Genomic DNA, 23923 nt, shown 5'->3' with positions numbered 1-23923 from the left:
GTTTCAGAAATCTGCATGTAGACTAATGTTGACTATATTGGACTCCTGCTTCCTTTACACGTGTGAATATTAACCTGCTCAGTAAAAAAGCAAGACTTGGCAAATGAACATGGGGAACAGTGAGAGAGAAATTATTTCAGACTTTAACCTCAAACGGTTATATAGTTGTGTGTCTTTCACACAGGTTGCGTTCGACTTCCCAGGGCTCAAAGCTGAGGACTGTTGCGTAAAAGTTCAGCTTCTGTCTGTCCCCGTAATTTTGTGCACAGTGGTGTGTTGTGCAACTTTTAGGGACCATACCTGATATTGTAGAGTCCTAACTGCAGGTTGTCTTAGTAGGTCAGACTGAATGTAGGCTGGGTGTGCATGTGCCTAGCTAGTGAACTTCAAATGTAGACGTATCTTGACAACCTCTGAGATGTTTCAAATGGAAGTTGTAGATGCTGACACTGCGTGAGGGACGCTCTCTGCTGAATGGCTGTCTGCGTTCCGTGCTAGATTAAGTGTCCTGAACAGACTTGATGTGCAATGTTGGGGGGGTGTGTTTCAACATAGAGTTTCAAAGGTTGTCGATAATGTTGGACAGATTGCATCAAAGAGAGGATCACAAATGAGCTTTCTGCATAGTGGAAAGGCTTCTGTTTGTCCTCTCAGCTTGGGAATCCCAGAGCTGGTGGGGTCCAAAGATACACTTCAATAACCAATTGTGGGCATTATTTCTCTGAAATACGAGCAAGCCATATTGACTGGACCCCCTCTCTGGATTTCTCCAGGTCATCTTAAACATCTCTGTTTCGCTTCAGTCAGTCTTAGCCAAGTGTAGTCAGTCACCTGGATGCACAGCAGGACCTCCGAAGCGGCAGCCTGGCTCTGCTCCCTGCCTGCGCGGCAGAAGGTGGGGTGGAACCCAGCGAGAGCCAGGGTGAAGCCCCAGGACGGAGGAGCTGTGGACAGAAAACAGCCCGAGGTCCCTCGGAGCAGAAGAAATGAGACCACTGAGCTCTGGTTCTGTCTGTCGCCTGCCAGTGTCCATAAATGAGCTGACAAAGCCCCGTGGCCAGCAGTGTCGGCTGACTGATGGTGCTGAAAGAGTTGCAAAAGAGAAAGAAAGGATCATTGATGAGATCCAGATTGACAAGGGGGAAGGCAGTGATAGGATATCAGATATGCTTTGTTCTGATTCCTTGTCACTCAGCTCATCTGAAATAGAAAGTTGGAAATATGGCAATGACTTGGAAATCATCAGAACAGCAAGTTGCAAGGAGGGCCTGCTGAGCCACCTGTGCCAAGACTCAGTGCTTCAGCTATAGCATTCCTATATATGCCTTTTTTTTTCTTTTTTTGCTATGCAGAAATTCTTACATCTTATGTATTTTCATGGATTGTATCAGTGAGGTATACATGTATACATTCTGCTGGGTAAAAATAATACATAATATAAAATGTGCAGTTTAACAAGTAGTATTTTACATTCTTTATGCAGGTACAGAAGGCTTGGGATTTAGCATTACTTCAAGAGATGTCCCAATTGGTGGCTCTGCTCCAATTTATGTGAAAAACATCCTTCCGAGAGGTGCAGCTATTCAAGATGGGAGACTAAAAGCTGGAGACCGATTAATTGAGGTGATGAAGTGTTACATGTTGTTTGTCTGTGTTTTGGCACGAGCCCATGCACTAGTTCGCTTCCAAAAGCTCTTAGTAGTTTATGTTATAGGAAAATGTTTCCCTCTTCTTTTTTTCTTCCTTTTTTTTTTTTTTTTTTGGCTTTGTTTTTTTAGGTGACAGATCAAAGGCTATGCATTCTCAGTACATAACTGTTTTAAGAGCTGGACCCAGACATATTATGAAAACATGAGTTTACATGTCCTTATGTGAATATAGTGCCATAGTCTTGCATTGCTGTTTAGGAATAAGTTGAAGCAAAGTAATTGTTACCTAATAAGAGGCATTAAATCAGCATGGAGTGACAGACCAGAAATTATTGGAGATGTTGCCAAGTATGGAAGACAAAACCCTGAAAAGGCTTAGTGAATTAACTTAAGGCACAACGTAAGAGGCGGGTAGTGCTACGGAGAATCAAGGCCACTTCCCTCCTGAAGGGAGGATGTCCTCAAGGGAATTACATTTCTCTTAGATGGGCGCACAGCAGAGATCTTCCTGCAAATCCAGCTGGAGTGATACAAGATGTTACCACCCACAGCTCTTCATTACTGTCCCTAAGCCGAATGACACTGGAGTAACAGCTGAGACTGTAACTGCTTCTCAGTGCCCTAACTTCACTTTACTGCAAAATTGGCAAAGTCAGCTTGAATTGTTGCTGGAGGGTAGCCCTCTGTAATTACAGTAATTCAAGGTAACCCAGATGACTCGGGTAGAAGGGGACTGAGAGGCATTTAAGACGACAGTTATGGTATCTCAACTGCATGAGCTGTGATCTCTTACGAGGGAAAGAAAAAGATGGTTTGCTGACTTCTTCTGAGCACCATGCTCTCTTGCTTAACACTGTTAGCTGATCTGCCTTACATTTCAAAAATGTTTCTGAACAGGCAAGCCCGAGAATACCCTGTCTTTCTCTGGCTTTTTCCTTACCCAAGTTAGCTCATAGAGTGGGACATTTACCTGTACATATTCCATACCTGTCTGTACTGGTAAGTGGTATGTGGAGGCCAAGGGATTGGACCGCTGCACAAAGGCAAAATAAAGAGTAACTGCTCCAAAGGTATTTGGGGGGAAAAAAATTATTTTCTGCTTTTCATGCAATTTATTGTGCAAGATATATTTGGAAGATATGTATAGTACCAAGGCACATGGAAACAGGACCAGTTTTGGATCACACATTGATTTTGCCAAAGGGTTTTTACACAGAAATTTTTGTGAAAAATATTGGTAGATGGAATTAGTTGGCTTTAGAGTATACTGGAGTATACTGATCCTGCTAAAGAGGCGGGAAATATTGATGTCTTGCTTCTTATTTGTATTTGTATGTAAAGCATGCATGTTTAATTAGTTCTGTTAAATGGAAGCTATACTAAGCCAATAAGCAGATTGCTTCAGTGAGGGTTTTTTGATATTGTCCCATATGATTCACCTGACTTTTCGGTATGAATTTCTACTGTTTTTCCTGTTTTGGAGTCTTATAAATTTCTAATATTTCCTTTGTCACAGGTAAATGGAGTTGATTTAACAGGAAAAACTCAAGAAGAAGTTGTGTCCTTGCTGCGAAGCACCAAGATGGGAGGGACCGTCGGCCTTCTGATCTTTCGACAGGAAGAAACATTCCATCCAAGGGAACTGGTGCGTAAAATAGAGAGCAGCTAAGAGATTTAGATGAATATGAGCAAATGATTTGATCTTGTCACCTGCTAGTAAACATGCATGGCCAGCACTGAATATAAGCTGCAGACAAACCCCAGCTATTTTGCTTTATTCAGAACATTTTACATGAATGTTTTTTATTCTCTTCGAGATCTGCTATTGGAATCAAATATTTGTTAATAATGTATAAGTGAGAGTTTTATTTTGAGTGAAAATGTTTATTATAGAAGAAGCTTTTGGATGGACTTTATTTGGATGCATGCAGACAAGTAGATTATTTCATATCTTTCATATGGACAAATCTATGTTTGAAAGCCTGCCATTCGTCTCACTACCTGCTTACTAAAATATTTTAGAGCATATAATATTATGCCAAAACAGGATATGTAAATACCTTTCTATCAAAAAGTGGAATATATAAGAAATAGTAGCCTTTTTTGAATATAAATGCAATCTCTGTGGAATGGAAACCCTGCAGTTATTAATTTAGCAGGGTAATTCAGAAAATGTTTCTGAGGAATTTACATGAAATGGAAATAAAATGATGTTTCATACTGTACCTGCTCCACTTGCATAGTGTATACAGATATTTTTCTGATAATTATACAAGATAATTTCTGTTATGAAAAGGTAGACTGTGAATGTAGCAGTCTTACTTTGTTCTGTATTCAATTAAACTGCTGAGGTTATTTATTATTTGTATTATCATAGCTATATATAGCTCTAAAAATAACTTATTTGGCTGCATTATCATGAGAAGATAGACAAATATAAGTGACATTTAGAATGATGAATAGATTGCTTCATTTTTCTGTTGGATTTGTGTTATTTTGAATGCAAGGAGAATGAATTTTTGTTTGGCCTTTTCAAGACATTTAACATTAGCCTTTTACTTTTCAAAACTACAGTTAAACCTAGGAAGTCAAAGTGGCAGGGAAGGTTGCAAATGAACCACACTTTTACTGTAATTCTTGGAACATGGCTTCAGGTACTGACATGAAAGTTGTCATAAAATGAAGAGAAATCAACAATCTGAAATCATATTATGCCCTACCTTATTGCTGGAACTGCGAAAGCAACCTGTTTATAAGTTCCGATGATGTAATTTTCACAGTATTGCTATCTTACATAAAGGTGAATGAAAATGCTTTTTAAGTTTCCTAAATAAACTTAGAAGTAAGAAAATGTCTTAATTTTGTGTATATTATTTCTGTATTAAAATAAGGAAGTTATAATGCATAATTTAACACAGTATTTTGTTTAAATAATTGTAAACAAAGATATGACGTGAGTATGGCAGAGATTTAACCATAGTAATACTTGATTTAGTTTTAAAAATAACAGCAAAGCAGCCCCTTTAAATGAGTTCAACCTGAGTAGCCTCCCTGCTGCTGCTCAGGCGATACTCTCGCGGCTGTTTTGGCAAACACCAGCCTAGGGAAGCCAGATCTCACGGTGGCTGTGTCAGGTAGTAGGTGGGCTCTGCGCTATGTAGTCAGAGATCTGATCCGAACTGGTGTACGTTTCTGTAGCTCCAGTTGAACAAATGATATTGTGAGGATCTGACAGTACACGTGTGTGATGATCCTCTGTTGTGTAAGGATTTGTTTGTTTGCATTTTGACATGAAGAAATGTTAGGTGAGCTCTGCTGACAGCTCTCAAAGAGCAGGAGCAGAATTGCTGGGGAAGGTGTTGAACTAAAACCCATCATAAGGGCTGTTCTTTCTTCTCTGGTAAGAAATAATCTTAAAAGGAAAAACAAGAAGTATTTTCGAGCTGCTCCTCTCATTGTCTTTCACTAGCTTTATGTAAAAAAAAAACCCAACATATATATTGAAGGGAGGGAGTGGAATGATCTGGAATCATGTCAGTTCATCTTTTTCACATGCAAACCTTCTTTGGCCACTTAGGAACAATTTGTCTTTGCATCCTTCCCCTATTTCTGTCATATTTTCTACATTTGTATGCTTTACATATTAACTGAATGACATGTGTCTCAGAAACCATATGCATAAAATCATGTTATTTGATATTATCCATCTCATAAAGTGCAGGACTTGCTGTTGCTTGCTGAGGAGCACTCAGTATTAAAACCATTTTTTATTTGCCAACGTTTGTACAGATAGTAATCCCAATAAAAGAGGTGTTTAGATTTTATGTTTTGGGTTATGGCTTGTTGAATGACTTTTGAAAAGTTACTTATCCTTGGGTTTCTTTATAAGTGAAATGAAGATAAACTTTCAGGAGAGTTGTGGAGTTTAATGTCTTTGATGTATGTTGCCATTATTGACTGGAAGGGACCTATGAAAATGTGTAGCTGTATCTAAAACTTACGGGAATATTAAGTTGAGCCCATATAGGTTAGTATGGGATCTTTGTAGTTTGTGGTGTTAGGTTAGGGGGTGTGTGTGTGATGGAGAACCATCATCCAGTGCAGCAGCTTCCTTACAGGTCATGATAAGAGTGAGTAAAATGTGGATGCAGGGAACAAAACCAAATTGGCATGAGTCAACTCTAACCAGTGAGGTCTGGAAGCATGATTATGCTTCTCCAGAATACCAGGCATTTTATTGCTTCCAGAGTTAACTTAATACCAGATAGGTAATATATTAGGGCTGGTCCGCATCGGTGTGAGAGGCAGATTGTCTCCTAAAAATCTTCCCTCCCTGTCCCCTTCCTTTGTGAAAGGAATGAGGATTACTCTGGTTAAGTAGAGCTCCTGTTACGCTGTGGTTACCTCACATAACCGAACATAACTTGCTGTGAAGGATTTTCTTAGAGCCTGCTACTGACTATGTGAATCCACTGAAGGATTGACTTGGGTTATTTAGCTTTTGAGCTAAATTCTCAGTATCAGCAGAGACTGGCTGGCAGAGTTAGTCTCCTGTACCCTACAAGTTAATACGCCCATTGGTACATGTAGAGCCTTTACATGTTCCTGGTAGTTGGCTCCTTCATCTTTTTTTCTTATTGGTTGTTAGCTGCAGGTTAAAGCTAACTGAATGTTTTCATTACTACTTGACCACCACATTTTTGTACTTAATCATTTGAGTCTCCTACAAAACAGCCGAAAGCAAAAAAGTCCAGTGAACCCTAGCATTTCATTTTGGCCCCACGGAATGGAAAGAAATAGCTGGTTAGCCCCAAAGTGATCATCCAGCCAGCAGCAAGGTGGCTCCTGGGTGCTCAAAGAGGTTTTCTATGGGTGGACATGGGCTTGGAAGAGCAATAGTTCTGTACGTGTGTTTCCAGAATTGGTTGGGGGATGCAGAAAGGTTTCCCAATGATGTATGTTTGCCTTATGTGCCCTGAGACACAGGTGAGGAATGCAAGGAATAGGAGGGTCCCATCTGTGGTGGACTGAAAGCACCCCCCTGTCCTGGGATATCCAATGCTGTAGTTCTGGTTCCTCCAAACACACTCAGAAGGGGAATCCCTTGTTAAAATGAGAATGGATGTTTTAAAAAATAGGTACTTGTTTAAAATATTTGGAAAGGTTCATCTGGACTGCTGAGGTTGTTCTTTGAAGCCTTCAAAGCAGAAGGAAAGGCCAGGGGAGAACATCCCTGAACAAGAATGTTCCACCAGCCAGAAAATGGTGCGAGCAGCTGTGATCCTTCCTTTGCCAGATAGCCACCTCCCTCGTAGACAGATAAAGTCAGGTGCACTAGCCTAAGATCGCTGGAGGTTATTTTTGTTCACCTCTCATTTAGTGCTTGTTTAGACAAATTTGAATCAGGGAGTGTGACGAGCACCCTTTATTTTTCCATTACCACTTCACGTCAGAATTAGAGCTCTTTGTGTATCCCCCTGCTGATAGATAGTATATGTCGTATGTAGTCGTGTTCTTATTTATTTTTTTTACTTCCTTTAGAGTGCAGAACAAAGCCAGTCACATATTCCAAAGGAAACGGTAAGAGCTTTGTCTTTTCCATACTGGAAGACTCCCAAATGTTTTTAAATTGATATGGCACTTCTCCATCAAAGTTTCGCAGATCCTTCTTTCACTTTATATACTGTAGATGGCTCTCTCTAGCTTTACATTTTAAATGTGTTTTTAATGTAATTTCAAATACTGTTTGAATATTATATACAATTCAATTATTATGTACATTCAAGTGCTATTTGAAATTACATCTTTTATACACACCCAACGGCCTAAAGTTGGAATGATAAGAGTAGACTGTTAGTTTGGGTTATTTGTTGAAACTAATTGTTTAAATCATGATTATATGACTGAAAGCTGAGATACAAACACAGAAATTAGGCAGTTTGGATTTAAGTCCCAATTATATCCTCACAGCAAACCACTGTTTGTTGGTTATTTATAAGAATTTATAAGGAAGTAGTATCAAGTTTAACCCTTTGAAGGCTGTGTAACAGGTTTGCATGTGATGTGTCAGTGAGGCTGTATATTGAGGTTGTATACTGTTTATATACCTCATTTTAGTCAGTGGAATAGGATCAGTGTTAATACATATTATGCTAATATATGTAAAAAGTTTTTCTAAAATAAAAGGTTTATTTTATGAAATATTAACAGAGTATATAACAATAATATATTACCTTAAAGGTATACTGTACCTTAGTTAAAACATACTTCAAGAAACTCCATTCAATTAGGTACCTATTTCAAAATTAAATAATAAATTAGAATGTGGAGAAATTAAGAGGATTTGTGTTGGGATTTGAAATTAGTTAGGCTACTGAAAACAGAAAAAGCTTTTCTAGATGATTCAGAATGCTTTACCAGCAATGGTGAGATGGTGTCTGGGATAAAAAGAAAGTCAAGACTAGGTAAAGAGATGTAAGAGCCATCTCAGTGAAATAGTCTAGGGTACATTGGTTGATACTATTAATGTTTCAGGGCAATGGAATGTAACTGCTAAAATGGGCATTTGGGTTGAATGTAGCAGTATTCACTTTTATCCCTCTGTCTTTTGATGTCCTCCTCGTCTGAAAGTCATCTGCATAAGGGCTCTGCAAAATCGTGGGTGTATCATTGTTTCAGACATGCCTCGCAGTATCTTTTTAGTACATCTCATTAGTGCATGTATGTTTTTATCTTCATAGTTTCTTACCATGTACTGCTGATATGTGAGGAGATCAAAGCACAGGACAGTATTTCTGCCTGTAATTGAATACAATTGAAAATAATTTGTGGGTGCAGCCTTATAAAAGTGTCCTGGCTTTAGGAGTGGAAATTCTGCCCCAAAACCTCATTAAAGATTAGGCAGGTTGCCTATAGGGTGTTTATATAAAGCAATTGCCCATCTGTTGCAAAGTTAATGTTTTGTACCAAATTCCATGGTGAAATCTTTTCTCTGTGATTTTTCTGATCAACTTCCTGACTTCATCTAAGAAAAGACCAAGAGAAAATAAGGATCTCTCATTTGTTCTCTGTAGATGTGAGCTAAAAATTGCTTGTTAACCAGGGGGTTATGCAAGAGGGACAGGGAGTGTATGAGCTAGGGATTTCTGAAAAACCAGCCAGAAAGCCCTAGCAAGCCTTGGAAATAAGGAAGAGAACTGGGAAACATGTGGAGACAGATTTGGTTAGTGAGGGAATGACGCTAGAAAGCTTGTCAATACAAAAATGTTTTTTGCGTAATGTCTTGGGTTTTTCATTCATTATGGGGTGGGATTTTTCTGTTACTTATTTGAAGGCTCAGAGCAACAGTGATCAACAGTAGGAACAATAGGTCTCTTTAAATTTGCCTACTCCGGGGTGGAAATAAAAAATGGACTAAATGTGAAAGGTGTCAGTGGGTATTTGTAATGCACAATGCTTTTGCACTTACCTCCTTTCTTCCGATCTACTTTGCTTTGGATAAGTGTGCTACTCCAGTTCTACAGAACTAATTTTCCTCAGCTGCACATTAATAATACAGTCACACACCTTTTTTTTTAAATTATTATTTTTGAAAGTATTTTTCATTGCTTTCCTTTATTCTCCTTGGTTCTGCCTCAATCCCTATTAATTCCTCCTCTCTCTACTTTTCAGGTCTTTGAGATTTCTAATCTTGCAATTTCTGTTTCTGTGCCTGCTCTGATCTCTGTGCTGTTAGTTGTGAGGTTTTAGTCTCCAAGTGTCAAGGACTTGATAGTAGAAAACAAAGCAAAAAAACCAACCAAAAAAAAAGTGTGGTGAAAGCAGTGAAGCTATAGAAAAGAGAGAGAGGTGAAATACAAGTCTGTTTTTAATTTAAAGGCAGAATGGTTGTGGGGTTTTTTTGTTGTCATGTCTTTGTGGGGAAATAGAAGAAAAATGCACCTTTGAAATTAAAAAAGAAAAAACCCCTTGAAAATGGAAGGCCTGAAATAAAATTTATATATGGACCCCAAAATATAAAGTCTAATTTATCAACACATTATTAACACTCAGGGGTTACATTCATGTAACTGTTACTTTGAAATGGTTTACACTAATATTGTGGCACTTGGATGCAGTAGTTAGAGTCTTCACAGATGTAGTAAAAGAAAACCTTGAAAATTAGGTTTTTCATAATGTATTTGTGGCCTGAAATCCTTGAGAGAGTTATTTCTTACTACCCGTACAGGAAAGCATATGACTTCGTATTTTGCACACCATCACAGAATACAGATTCTCATATTCTCATTCTTGAACTTCCATATGAAGAGTTTTTGTAACTTGCTAAGCTCGCAGAATTTAAGCTTTGCTCTCCAGTTATCCATAAGAAATGCAAATTGCTAATGCAACTTCAGCTTCTATCCAGTAACTGTGCCCTGGTGAAAACAGTACGCCTGTTTTTACCTTCTGTTTTGCTGATGAACGGAACAGGCACTTCGTTAGCTCCTGAAGCAAGGAAATCTCCCGTACCTCGGTTGAAAGATTGTTTCACCCAGCCACGAGTTTGTACCATTTGTATAGCTGATGACACATGGAACAGATGCACCTATTTCTAAACATGGTGATTATTTGGAATGTAGGAGATTGACCGTAATATGAAAACTAGTAATTTATCATTATTAAATTTCTGTTTCTAAGCATAATTATCTTAATCTTGTTACATAGCATTGAAATGAACTGTTAATTATGCTATGTAAAACATCTGCCAATTAATTTTTCCTCATACTCTTTGAAAGTCTATAGTGTTTCAGTAATATTTTGCTTTTACAATTGTCATTCACTGTTTGTTTTCTGAATTCAAACTGGCAAGTTAACTTTCATGTAAGCATAATGCTAGAAAAATAATAATTATCATATCTGTAAGTATTTTCTAGGGAGTGTTGTCTATTGGTAAAAAGAGATGCAAAGTTAAGATTCAGGATTTCATTTCATGATTGTTGCACTCAGCAGCATGGGAAAGCTTCAGTTTTCTGTTCTCATTTGTTTTTCTGTCAAATTGCTGTGAGTGAGCAGAATGTTACGAATTTTACGGAGTGCAGGATTCGTAACAGTGACATAACAAGAGCGGTTGGTTTGTTGGAACAATATATAATATGTTTAGCAGCCCTGATAGAAATTGTAAATGGGATTGCTTTTTATTTTCTTCTGAACTCCAACATCTGATACTCCTGTTATTATCTAAATTTCATTTTGATCACTGTGTTTTTTCAGAATCCAAGGATAATGTCGTGGCTAAACCTATCAGCATTTTTGGGTTCAGTTGCTGTTCTTGCCATAGACTTTTCTGTGTGATTCCGAGTAAATTAGCTAGCTAAACTTTTTGTGCAAGAATTCATCACCTATAGGAATGGTGTGATACCACCATGGTCAGAGGCATTTTGTAAGAACTAATGCATAATTATTTTTGTACACTTTTTGCTTGCAACTTTTCGTGTTATGGATATGAGACACACACTAGCAAATGCCTAGAAAGACATAATTTATTTTGATAAATGGATGGAAAATTCTTGGAGCTTAATCTTGGGGAAAAAAGCACTGTCAGTATTGAGCTTTAAGATGGTGGTGTTCTGAGTGTGTGTGTACTTGTTTTGTTACGTTTGGTGAAAAGCTGTTTCTATTACTTCAAGATACGTAGTCACTGGGTACGTATCCATAGCTAGTTCTCAAAAGCTGTAAGTTAAGTTCCCACCACTTCATATTTAGCACTTACATAGAACATCACCTTTTATAGTAGCTTTGTATCATTCAGTTGATGCAACTCTTCCTTCACACAGAACCTTCTTTGGAGAACAGTTCAGAGCTTCATCTATTTCCATTGCTGCAATAGGTGATCCAAATGTCTAAAAATTGAGTCAAGATCGTACATTGACTAATATCAGCCTACACCAACAGCAGTGCTGATATCATTAGATACAGAATGATGTTATCGAAAGAGAAGAGGTTTGACTGATGATTAAGCTGGTGCTGTTATTTCCTCCATGGTGTTTAGGAATACTGCAAATAACTGGTGCTGATTATTTTTATACCTTTTTATCTTCTAATGGTGTGAGACACAAGGGTGATTACAATGTTTTAAAAGTCTTTTTTAGTGCTATTTTGAGTGGTTTCAGATTATATTTTTAATAAAGTTGTGACATAAGAAACAGATCAGTGGCCATATGCAAGAAAGAGGTGGTGAATGTGTGATCTTCTGCAGGATACAGTTGTGTTTACAGTCTTTTACCGTAGGAGGTACTCTAGTATTGAATAGCGTGTTCTGGGACATTAGTGAGTAGAGCTGAGACATTAATTCCTAGTGAATAATTAATACAACAGTTGAGTGACTGTGTTTATGAATGCTCTTTGAGTAGTCTGAATTTCCTGGAACGTTCAGTGATAATCCACATAAATTCCTGTGTAACGCTGTGCTTGGGCCTGACCCTCAGGCTCATAGTTTTGACTCCATCATCTGCAGGTGGTTTACCTGGGCTGCAGCGTGGCACACCCAAGCTGGCTCCGGGCAGCACTGCAGGGCAGCCTTAGCCATCTTCTCAAAGCTTGCATTAGTAACACTTGCTGGCCAGTTGCCAGTTTCGTGGAAGGCAGCGTACCCTCCATGAGGTTCTGTAACAGGGTTGCCCGAGTGCCACCGTTGCAGAGTCATCCTTAAGCCACACTGGTGTGCGCATTATTCACCATTATTACACTATTTCCTACATACTGACCTTACGTTATTTTGGGTAATAAGAGTCAACTGTAAGGCATTTACAATTCAAACAACAGATATAGAGTGTGAGACTGAAAGGGGCCCCCAGGTCCTTTACTTGGTCATCTGCTAGCACAGGCAATAGGGTCATCAGGTTATTTGAAACACTTGGCCTAATTTGGGTGAGTGCAAAGTTCACATTGTTGCTTAAAATTCCTATTTAAACCTCTGAAAACTCATTGGTTGTGTGCAAAGCTTGTTCTACTGCACTCTTGGCATTAGTCTCTTGGTGTTGATTCTTCCTTGCTCTTAAGTCCAGGGAAAATACTGAGATGAAGTGGTTTGCCACGGTTGCCTGAAAGTCTGCAGCAGAAGTAGGAGTAAGGCACAGGTCAGTCGCAGTGCCCTGTATGGGCACTGCCTCATGTGGAACGTGTTTCTTGCCATGGACTTCTATAAAGGCATTATTTCCCTTTCAACTTTGTTTTTCTGTCTGGCTTTCCCAGACACTCTCTATCTGTTTCTTTAGTCTTTCAAGTCTTGTACATCCAACAGGCCAGTGAGAGACGTATAAAGATTTTTAGGGAGCTGTGTCATTAGTGTGTTGGGCATTGAAGTTTTCCTTGAATAAGGGATAGTGCAGAGAGCTGTAGCTTTATAGGCTTCTTTGGCAGAGCAGACACCTGCTGTGTATCTAATCCCTTGGTTTTCACTTCTCTAGGATAAGCATCTTGTAAAGAAATGGGGTTAGCATTACAATTGCGTTTTTGTTTCAGAACATACAGTAGGAGCACAAAGTTTGAGCAGGAACAACGGTTTGGAAGAGGGTTTGTTGGCCTGAATAAAGTACAGTCATTATGGTAACGGCAACAGAGTCCCTGTGTGAAGTTCTGAGATGCATAACCAACGAAACATTTTTAGCGGTCTGATCAGTTGATTTGAAATGTAGAATCTCAACTGCTTAAACCAGTTCCTATGACAGCCCAGATCAGAGTGTTAGAATTAGGGAGAATAATGTTAGCATAGACAAGCAATGGCCTTCTTATAGAGATGAATAACAAACATGTGGATGCACTTAAACATGGGCTTTTGCAAAGCTTTGATTCTCATACTAAATGAAAATCACATGCTAGAAGTTTTGTGCTTTGGAAAACATTTAATTTTTTCCTAAACCATTTTTTAATCCATCAAAAACATTAAACTGAAGACATTGTTGAATGTGGAACATGTTTTTTAATACTAAATTAAATCCTTAAAGTGGACGTAACTGGAAATGTAACGGGCCTGTTTTGCAGTATTTTCATGAGCTAGCATTTCTGCGTATAAATACGTACCACAGTTAATCCACATATAATATGCAAAAAACATTTCCTTGATGGGATTAAAATTAAAGCAGACCACATTTCCTATAAAATCTCAGAATTCAAATGTAGTTTTTGATATTTAGCAGCTGCTGTTTGATTTGAACAAGAGTGCAGTCTTTGCCAGATGTGACATATTAACTTAGCTAATATGAATAATGAGTCTCAGTGTATACGTGCAAATAAGATTCATTAGTGTTTATCTAACATATGGGAGATATTAAAATACTTAACCTAGGAAGAGTTAGAAAAAGAAAGCAAGCATAAGAATTTTAGTTGTTTAGTTGGCTTAAGCCCTATATCATTTTATGACTAGGTAAGTAGACACTTTAGGCCCTTATAACCTGTAATGCAACACGATTGTTTGATTTAAAAAAAAAAAAGGATAAAAGGCCTTGTTGTATTTCAGGAGGAAACTAGGTTGGGGTGTGCATGTCACTATTGGATCAGTAGGCAGGCTTTTCTCTGCCGGAGGTCCAGTTTTAAATCTGAATGAGCTGCTGTAGTTATATTTATCTTTAATGCCTACCCACGGCAGGATGCATCAGCTCTCAGTTATTCCTCCTCAGGAGAGGCCTCGACTGAAGTTGGAGAGGTGTGTTACAGGCCACCTACATTGCTCTGTTTTCAGCACCTCCAGCAGTAATACATCTACATTTTTATAAGTACTAAACATCAACCCCCGCGAAACAGTTGTTGACCACGGATGCTGTTTTGCTTCCTTAGAGCTGCTCGATTTACACGTTCTACGTTTGTATATGTGATGGCATATGATAAAAGTGAGAGTCATCATCTTTTGGTGGCCTGATATGACAGCAATGTCACCCACCTAACTTGAAGGACAAAACAATTTGAGCCATCTCTAATGTCAGGAATGTTTTTGCACAGTAGATAAGTGAAATCTCCTCTCTCTTGTGTATATCATGTGTGTTTTAAAATAAGAATTCTATTTTGTTATAATAATAATACTACTGAGACAAATGTTATTGGTTTCCCAATGTATAGGAGTTACGATTTCTTAGAAACTTACGAATTGTATATTAAAATCTTCCAAAGATTGAAAATATTCTGTAAAAGGCTGTGATGTTAGGTTGGAATTCCCCATTATTGGAACCAAATGACTAAACCTGGGATTTTGCAAATTCCAGTCCTTTTACTTTCCTAGCCTCCGCTTCCTAGAGCTGGTGGGCTCGTAATGTCCATGGGACTTCAAACTCATCTGTCAAGAACTTGAGATTTTCAGTCCGGACAACTTCGAAAGAGAGAAGATGCATTTGTGAGGCAAAAGGCTGATAGGTTAACAAAATAATAATTAAACAGAGGCTAACAGGCTTTGGGCTGTGCTGTTAGAAGGCTGGGCACAACAGGATTTGGGGGCAGGTAGAGTGAATAGTGTAGATGGGGTCACGGGAGGCGTTAGGTAGGGTTTGTGCTGTGGTTACATAATTTATCATGTGAATTTCATCATCGTATAAGAAGGGCGTGTTTGTATATGTACATGCATATGTGTGTGCATACAAGGGCCCTGTAAATGTTTTCATGTGTGTTATATACATAACTTGGAAATGCGGGTTACCCTCTAAGAGTGGGGATACAGAGCTTTATTAATTGCTTCTGTGAAAGAAAACAGGAGTGCACTGGATTTTTGCTGGCAGTCCCATGATTAACTTATTTGTTTTCTCTATACATAATCACAAAGTAACTTGCAGACAGGTTTCAGTGACTTAATAGCTGCTGAGAAGACAGCATGTCTAAGCCTGCAAGAGAATGAACTTCGCTGGAGAGAATGCAGCCGGATTTGTAGCTGCAGCGAGCCACTTCAGAAACTTGTCCCAGCTTGATTGAAAATTGCTTCCCCCGTTAGGTGGGAGGAGGTTTTCCTTTGCTGTTCGGTTTCTTTTTTCACCCATCTCATGCTGCTTACTCACCAGCTGAACCCTGATGAGATTTTATAAAGGGAAGAAATCCCAAGCAAGAAATATCTTCATAGTATTTAAAACATAAAAGGATAAGGAGGAGATGCTGTTACTAACATGATGAAATAGACTTACTGCTCTTTTAGTGTCAAGGTCTATTTTAATGTTGTTTATAAAATTACATCGGGGTTTATGATCAGATCAGAAACCAATGTTATGTAGAAGAGAAAAATAATTTCCCTCCTGTTTATCCAATGGCTTTTTTTAATCTCCGTATTTATCAAAGCACAGCCATAAGTTTGCTCTAGTCAGGAAGTTTATCTTCAAATTTACGATACATTTATATTGTATTTAAAAAGTGAAAAACTTAGCTCAAATGTTATTTAGCATAAATTGATGCTAAGTATGAATTTGAAGCAAAAAAAAAAAGTCACTTACGTATTTTATAATCAGTTGAATTTTTATTTCATACTTGAGCAGCTTCATTCATCCAGCTGAAGTCATTTCAGATGACCTTTTCCTCAGCAGACTCTGTCTGAACAGAATATTGTTCTGCTGTTCATTGTTTTGGACACAGTGTGTGAAAAATCTTAAGGGAGTTGAATTTTGTTGTTCAGGGTTCACAGTACATAATCTTGCTTGCATGTTTACTGCTGGCCTGTCAAAGTATATGAAGGAATAAATTTCTCCCACAGATCAACTAATCATGAAAATAGTGTTGAGGTGTTTGATTGACATAGCGAAGCTGTTAATTTAGAGTATATCAAGATCAAATGGAAGTTATTGCAATTAGGAAGTGATTGTGTTCTCAGTTGAAATTTTTAAATGCTGCATTTTAGATTTTTGTGCATTTTTATGCTGTCTCATGGATGTATGAGGGAATTTCTATGGTTTGTTACATTTAGATACTTAATGTTCAACACAATTTCAGTGCAAATTTTACTTTTTTGTAATAGCTGATATTTAATTGATTAGGGAGAGTCACTGAACATGCAATGTTTCTGTACTCTAAAGGGCTTTGGGGAACAAAGGATTCAGCCAATCTGAGGTTTTGTTGGTTTTTTGTTTGTTTGTCTTTGTTTTCACAACTTTGGTTCAAAATATTGCAGTACCAGGCTAAAATCTTCCTGCTCATTTCTCCGAGAATGGCTCCTTTATGACATGCTTAGGGGTTCCTGATCACTGCATAGTTCTGTTCCAAGGTTTGTACGTATGAAGTTGTACTCAATATATCATATATAGTAAGACCTTCTTTGGTACCATGGTGTGGCACAAATGTTAGAGTCAGTACTTTCATATCCATAGTCCTTGAATCTTAATGGTTCAGTTAGTATTGAGAGCCACATTTTTCTCGTAAGTATTCTTAGGAAAAATTGTGGGATATCAAAAAGAAATACTCTCTCTAGCGCTTTCTCTTTTTAAAATCTACATTCAAGCATATGGTACTGACAGATGACACACAGATTCCAGAGGGCAAAAGGCTTCTCATGTCCCTAAAATTGCAGACACAGGTATGGTGGTGAAACAAGCTGGCTTAGTTGAAAAAAGCTGTGGATACCCGATGAAGTCCCTAAAGCAATTTAGCCTTACCCAGTAATGGTAATTTTTTTCTTTGGATGAGTTGAGCAATTTTCATATGGCTTCACTACTGCTGTTCCAGTGCTGAGGCTGCTGTTTCTCATTTTTTCACATGCATGATCTACTCACTCATATGCAGCTGCTAAGGAGAAGTTTGTTACAGGTTTAGGCCTTAAGTATCACCTCCACACTCAGGTGTGTCTAGCCCAATATTAGCATTAGATCTTTTCCTTATTTAAGACTGTAGAAAACAAGCAAGCAGAAGACTGACATTAAGAATAGTGCTGAGATGATAATGCAGCTCTTCGGTCTCGTTGAAGAGAAGTAGCGTGGAGGCCATTAGCCAGGTCCTTGGGGATGCTTACTGAGATGCTCTCTCCCGTTGACCCTTAGCATTCAGAAGTGCACCCAGTGGGGACGGGCTGTGCAGGGAAGCAGTTTAGTTCTCTGCCCTGGAAGGGAGATGGCTGTGGCTGAAGTTCTGGCATATTTTTGTTGTATAGTTGCCATTTCTAATGGCAACATTAGAAAATACTGGGGGAGGAGGGGAGTGATTGTAAATTTATGATTACAGTAGTAAAGAAAAATCCAAGAAGCTTATGTGCTTCCTTGGATTACCCATACATCCTACCTTGACTTTATCTCCCTTTTGGCTCGCAAGCTTTTATTCCTACTATTTACTGAGGAATATGAAAGTGTTCAGTGTTACAGAAACTAAAAGTAACGTACATCAGATTGTTTTATTCTGCAGCTGCCTGACAAAAGATGCGTCTCAGATGTATGCTCTAACTAGTGCTTTTGTGACCCAAACAGGAAAATTAGGGTTGTAATTTTCCCAAAATTTGGGAAATATTTTTTAGACCCAGTATTTTTTCCACGGACACAGTGCACCTTTCCATTCCTGACAGCTAGCGCAGATCGTGCTGATTTGTATGGCCAAGAGATGTATTTGGATAATGGGATTCATAAGCGAGACAGCTTAGCTATGGCACTTGGATAGTGGGTGTTAATTTTTTTTTTTTTAATTGATGAAGCATTATGCTTTGTTATAAACAAAAGATGGTTAGAGACAAGCAGATAGTGTCTAATGCAAGGGAAAGGGCTGGTGAACACATTCAGGTTCATCCTTTCAACTAAGAGGGAAAAGATAGAGCTCTTGTTTTTCTTCCCTCGGCTGTTCTGGTTCTCTCAGCAGCCTGCCTGCCTTCCCACGTGACATTTTTGCATTGCATTTCTAGGTCAGTGGTGACACAACTAGCATGCTTGTGCCCAAATTGATCATCTCAGTCTGCTGTACTCCACATGGCTTTCACATCCATCTTTGCCATAGTCTGTGTTTGGATTTCAGAAGAGGCTGTCAGCTTTGCATTTCCTCAGGTCTTAAGAAACAGAGATGGCTCAGCAGGCACACGTTAACTTCTCACGTGTTTTGTCCTGCTCCAAGTATCTGGGAGTAGGAGAAAAATAGGAGGACCGAGCTTTGCAAATAGATGAGGGTAACGTGGGAAAAGTCAGTATAAAATCAGTGTCAGAAGGGAGGTGACTCATTTTCTAAGGTTATGAAACAAATTGGCCAGATTAATTCTTCCAGAGAAGAACTGCCGACTGTTGGGCGTTACTATGCACCTTCTGGTGGATGTTCTCTTACCCCTTCTCCTTCATGTGGGTGACAAAAAACCAGCACAGTTGGGTTCATGAGCGTCTTTCTGGATGCCAGACACCGGGCCCGCTGCAGAGAATTGCCTTTAAGGGCATGACTTTTTTCTTTAATCGATAAAGTTATAACAAAAGTGGTTATAACTGCTTTGTTATAACTGAAAGATGGTCAGAGACAAGTGGACAACGTCTACTGCAAGGGAGAGGGCTGGTGAACAGCTCGCCCCTCTCGTTCCTCCTTTCAGCAGCAGCAGCTTGCGTGTAAGCGCTGCTCCTCAGGGTCTGACCATTTTCTTTCCTGGTGCTGTGCCCATGCCTGCTGCCCCCACGAGTGCCACCGCTCTGTGGGGACACCCCAGGGCCCCTGCTCCCAGCCCGCTGTCACCCTGGGCTCGGCAGGAGGCAAAGTGAGAGGCTGGTCTCCTGCACATGCATGGCTTTCGGGTGCGTGGAAGGCTGTCACTGAGCACCTCCTTGCCAGGGACACTGGCAGGTCTGGGACTGTAATTCCTGGTGTTCAAAACCTGGGATTGTCCCAGCCAGGCTAAAACTGGGTGGGGAGGGCAGTGGAGAACCAAAGATGTGAGTAAGAGGACAGAGGTGAAGGGCAGAGTCGGGAAAGAGAGGAAAATTGGCACTCAGCTGGATTTGATGCTAAGCCTGGCAATAGTGGAGAGATGTGCTGTTGCAGATCTCAGCTGTGTAATTTTCTGTTTTTCCTAACACAGCTAGTTTTAAACGAAATGAGGTGAATGAGTAATTTTTTAATTTAATTTTCTTGCACTTAGTTTCTCCCCATGACTGCAAAACTATCATAGATGATGATGATATTTTAAAAATTCTGTAGGTTTGCATTGTAAGAAAATATTTCTGATACAGCTCTCTTTTGGCTAATGAAATAGCAGCTTATGTGTGAGTTGGTATTAATGGCACATTCAGTAATGACACACAATTCAATTATTTTACTAGACAGAGAAGCACTTAGACACAAACATAAGATATTTCTGAATCTAGGCATCAGCTGGAGGTGATTGAAAATACACTATTTGTGCATGTTTCTTCAAATAATTACTGTGGAAAATATTGTGGCACTGTAGTTAAAAGCAGGTTTTTTTAATGCTAATAGCTAAGGGAAGAGAATTCCCAAAGAGAAATGCTCTTCTCTAATCCCATGTTAATCTTCCTGACAGAAAGCAGAAGAAGAGGAGCTTGTCCTCACACCTGATGGCACCAGGGAATTCCTGACATTTGAAGTTCCACTGAATGACTCTGGATCAGCTGGACTTGGTGTGAGCGTCAAAGGTAACCGGTCAAAAGAAAACCATGCCGATTTAGGAATCTTCGTCAAGTCCATTATTAACGGTGGAGCAGCATCCAAGGTGAGAGGGAACATCTGTGTACCTTTGTCTTCCTCAGTTTTCCATAGTAAGGCTGTTCTGAAAGTAACCACAGGTTCAAGAAGAGTGAGATTGCTCTGTAACTAGCTTTTTCCAATTTCACCATCAGATTTTGATTTCCACTCAGATTCACATGTTTGTGCGTCCCAGGATTTAAACAGCCTTTACAGATTCTCGGGAAGGATACGAGCAATCTCTGGTACAGTTCAATTAGTATGCTATTTGTGCAAACAGGTTATGATAATAGCTTGCAATGCAAATCTACAATTGGAATAGATATTTCCTACAATGGCTGCAATGGAAGCTATTATACCAGTGTTCATTTGGCCATAAACTATTAGGACTAAGCATAGTTGTTTGATTATTTTTCTTTTGTTTGGTTTTTTTTTTTTTCCTCTCCCCAGCAGACTAAACTTCGTTTGTGTGGGTTTTATGTAACTAGCTATAATCTTTCCTTTTCCAGGATGGCAGGCTTCGAGTGAACGATCAGCTAATAGCAGTAAATGGAGAATCATTATTGGGCAAAACAAATCAAGATGCTATGGAAACTTTAAGGAGGTCCATGTCCACGGAAGGAAACAAACGGGGAATGATTCAGCTTATTGTGGCGAGGCGAATAAGTAAATGCAATGAGGTAATACACTTTTGATATCAGGGCTGGGAGTTTTCACTTCTAAGGTATTTGTGTTTTAGGAGATGTCATGTTTCCTCTGAGACCTGGAAAATAATATTTGAGAAGCTAAAGAAAGAGAATTACAAAATGATCTGAATTTCAGTGTTAGACTGCTAACCTTATTACCGATCAATAAAGTTTTTCTTTTGAGTATTTTCATCAATGAATAACAGGAAAGACTGAATAAAACTGTATTGATTTTGTAATTGGATCCTGCTGTTTACGTGATTTTTGTTCTTTGGAGTTTTTTATGTAGGTCTATTGAGTCTTTCATTTATAGAGTTGGTGTTAACTGTCTTGCTTCTTTGTCACTTCCAGTTTTTTTTTAATTAAGAGTACAGCTCTCAAATTCCATTATTATATTTTATCTAAGCAATTAAAAGTTCCATGTAAAGATTCTGCAAAACTTGATGCAACTAATTCTGTTATTTCAGATTTTAGATATGTTGTGTCTTGGCCTTCATTGCAGGGAAGTATGAAATACTGAATTCAGAGTGAAGTGGTGATTCTTTTTCTGATGTTATTTGCAGCTTCTCTCTCCTCCACTGGAGTGTTAATGTGTTGATGTTTTGAAACATTTTCATGGTTTCTAATAGTTTATCTTCTAGATTAATGTAAACAATGCCATATAGTAGAAATATGTGGGCATATGATGCTGAGTAGGACTGCAGATGCTGTGGAGAACTGAATTAGACTTCAAAATGATTTTGACAAATTGGAGAAAGGCACTGAGTTAAATAGGGTGCAGTTGAATGGAGGGTCAGGGAAGCATCTGTTCTTAAGACATGTAGAAGTCATTCTTTCATTCTTGTTAACACCGGTAAGGTCTTATTGGAAATGTGATTTCTTGAGCATCATGCTTCAAAAATGATGCGCACAAATTGGTTTAGTACTGCTGATCTTGCCTAGGGGGAAAGCAAATGGTTTATTTTTTAATGCATAAAATTGATCTTTAAAAAATTCCAGTTCATAGCATATTATAAAATCATGTTTGAAAAGACACTTGTCTCCCTAGAAGTATTAAGCTCCTCTTGATTAACTGCTTATACACAGCTTTAATACACATACATATGTTTATAAATACACACTGCTAGAAAGCCAGCTTGGATGCACACAGTTTCTCACTGGGTGTTGAAGGAATTCTGACCTTTTTATATTTGGTGATGTCTTGTTCTAGCCATAATTCTGAACTCGGACTCCAGAGAACACAGACTGTCCTTTGGAGAGTGTTTCTTATTCCTGCTCAGTTTCAGATGTATTTTATTTGTTACTACATAGAAAGGGTGAAATATTTTAGACTATTTCTGTGTTTAGTATACATATATATTCCCCCCACCCCCAAAAAAAAAAAAAAAAAAAAAAAAGGGTATGGAAGATGTTCACCCTTCACTTAGTGAACATCTTCTAGAATAAATGTACCGAGACAGTGTTTGTAAACATGATGGAGCAAATCCAGCAATGATGAACCAAAGACATTGCTCCTTAAATTCAATAGAATTTTTTGCTCACTCAAGTTAAGAAGTTTGGTGCCCTACATCTGCTTAACATTCACTAATTTATTTTGCAGAAATCACATGGCAAAAATGGCACAGCTCAGTCTACAGTGTATGTGCTCCAAGATGAAAGAACTGATGTTAGGACCAGATTTAGATATACTAAAATGTGTCTGTAGAGGGAGCAGAACGGGCCTACTTTACAATTTTTTTTGTGGATTTTCCCAGCTCTTTAATAAGATAGTGACATGAGCTGTAATAATTTGGGAAAGTGATGATATGCAGTTATTGGTGTAGTGATCATCTTTGCAAAATAATTGTTGTGACTATTTTTTCTCAGGAATTCTTGCTTTCATCACATTCATCCAAAGGAAATAACGATGTCAATACTGTTTACATATTTTAATATGATGAAAGCACAGCTTGCATGGACATAAAGTTATTTACCTGCTGAGCTGGCAGTATTCAAGAAGCCAGTTTTCTGAAAGTCTTGTAATGTCCAGACTGCAATGAAATGAAAAGTGAAGAGATAATTTTTTTTCTTGGCATTTTGCAATTAAGCCCTAGTTCCCTGTTCAAGAATTTGACTGTTTTAGACATTAGATATTAATCAGATATAATATTGATAAGCTATGATAATATTATTTATGTATCTGGTAGACGTGGCGCGTAGGGACATGGTTTAGTGGTGGTCTTGGCAGTGTTAGGTTTATGGTTGGACTTGATGATCTTAAGGGTCTTTTGCAACCTCAATGATTCTATGATTCTATGAATACCATATATGAGTATGGTATTCAGTCACCTTAGCCCCTAAGTAATGGATGTGTGGACTGAGACCCAGCTGGAGAGCAGCACTGCATGACTGAGCGTCGCAGTGATGTTCACTTTCCCATGGAGCATCAGATATCGGCCATATCTGGCAGCCTCAGCTATATTATGCTTAATTCAGCAACTTGGATGTGCTGGCACACAAGCTGTCCCCTTAGAATATTCCTGTAGATTCCACCAGCCTAGTATACAGTCTCAGCAAAGATTTGTAGTACTAGAACGGTACTAAAATAAATGACATCTGACTGGCAGCAAAATGAGGAGCTTGCAGATTAGAAGTAAAAGCATCAGAAGGGCAGACCCTATCTTGATAAATCACACCTTTTACCAGCATGTTCCCCCGAAATGGGGTTTTACTGTTTTTTCTTAAAGACAAAAAGAAATCTTTACTTTTTGAGAAAGTATTTCCCTGATGTTTTCTATGCTTTTCTCTCTCTTTTGGTTTGCCAAAGGTGTCACCATAAAATAACAGCAGCAACAAAAAAGATCCTGTTCAACTGATTTCTTTCCTGTGTTGATTCAGCATTGTATGTGCCCACTTTATGGACAAAACTATAGCTTACACTCTTGTTAGTCTTGCAGAACTACAGTTAAGTGGAACGAGCTTGATTATATTCCCTTTTGTGCATCGCCAACAGCAGCGTTCATG

General features: G+C 38.6%; 1 protein-coding gene across 15 annotated transcripts in view; it reads left to right on the top strand.

The window, feature by feature from the left end:
* PARD3 (par-3 family cell polarity regulator) overlaps positions 1-23923 on the top strand; it is a 463980-nt gene that overhangs the window by 262065 nt on the left and 177992 nt on the right. For 11 of the 15 annotated variants that reach the window (XM_072854616.1, XM_072854614.1, XM_072854613.1 and 8 more), the window contains 5 exons: positions 1484-1623; positions 3166-3294; positions 7191-7229; positions 20074-20262; positions 20744-20914. In XM_072854616.1, the coding sequence (XP_072710717.1) occupies positions 1484-1623; positions 3166-3294; positions 7191-7229; positions 20074-20262; positions 20744-20914 (668 nt within the window). The remainder of the gene's footprint in view (positions 1-1483; positions 1624-3165; positions 3295-7190; positions 7230-20073; positions 20263-20743; positions 20915-23923) is intronic. The other 4 variants (XM_072854617.1, XM_072854615.1, XM_072854620.1 and 1 more) reach the window with 1 other exon arrangement.

Source organism: Ciconia boyciana, chromosome 2, assembly GCF_034638445.1.
Source record: "Ciconia boyciana chromosome 2, ASM3463844v1, whole genome shotgun sequence".
Lineage (NCBI taxonomy): Eukaryota > Metazoa > Chordata > Aves > Ciconiiformes > Ciconiidae > Ciconia > Ciconia boyciana.
The sequence above is the reverse complement of the archived record's forward strand: the minus strand, read 5'-3'. Positions and strand labels throughout refer to the sequence as shown.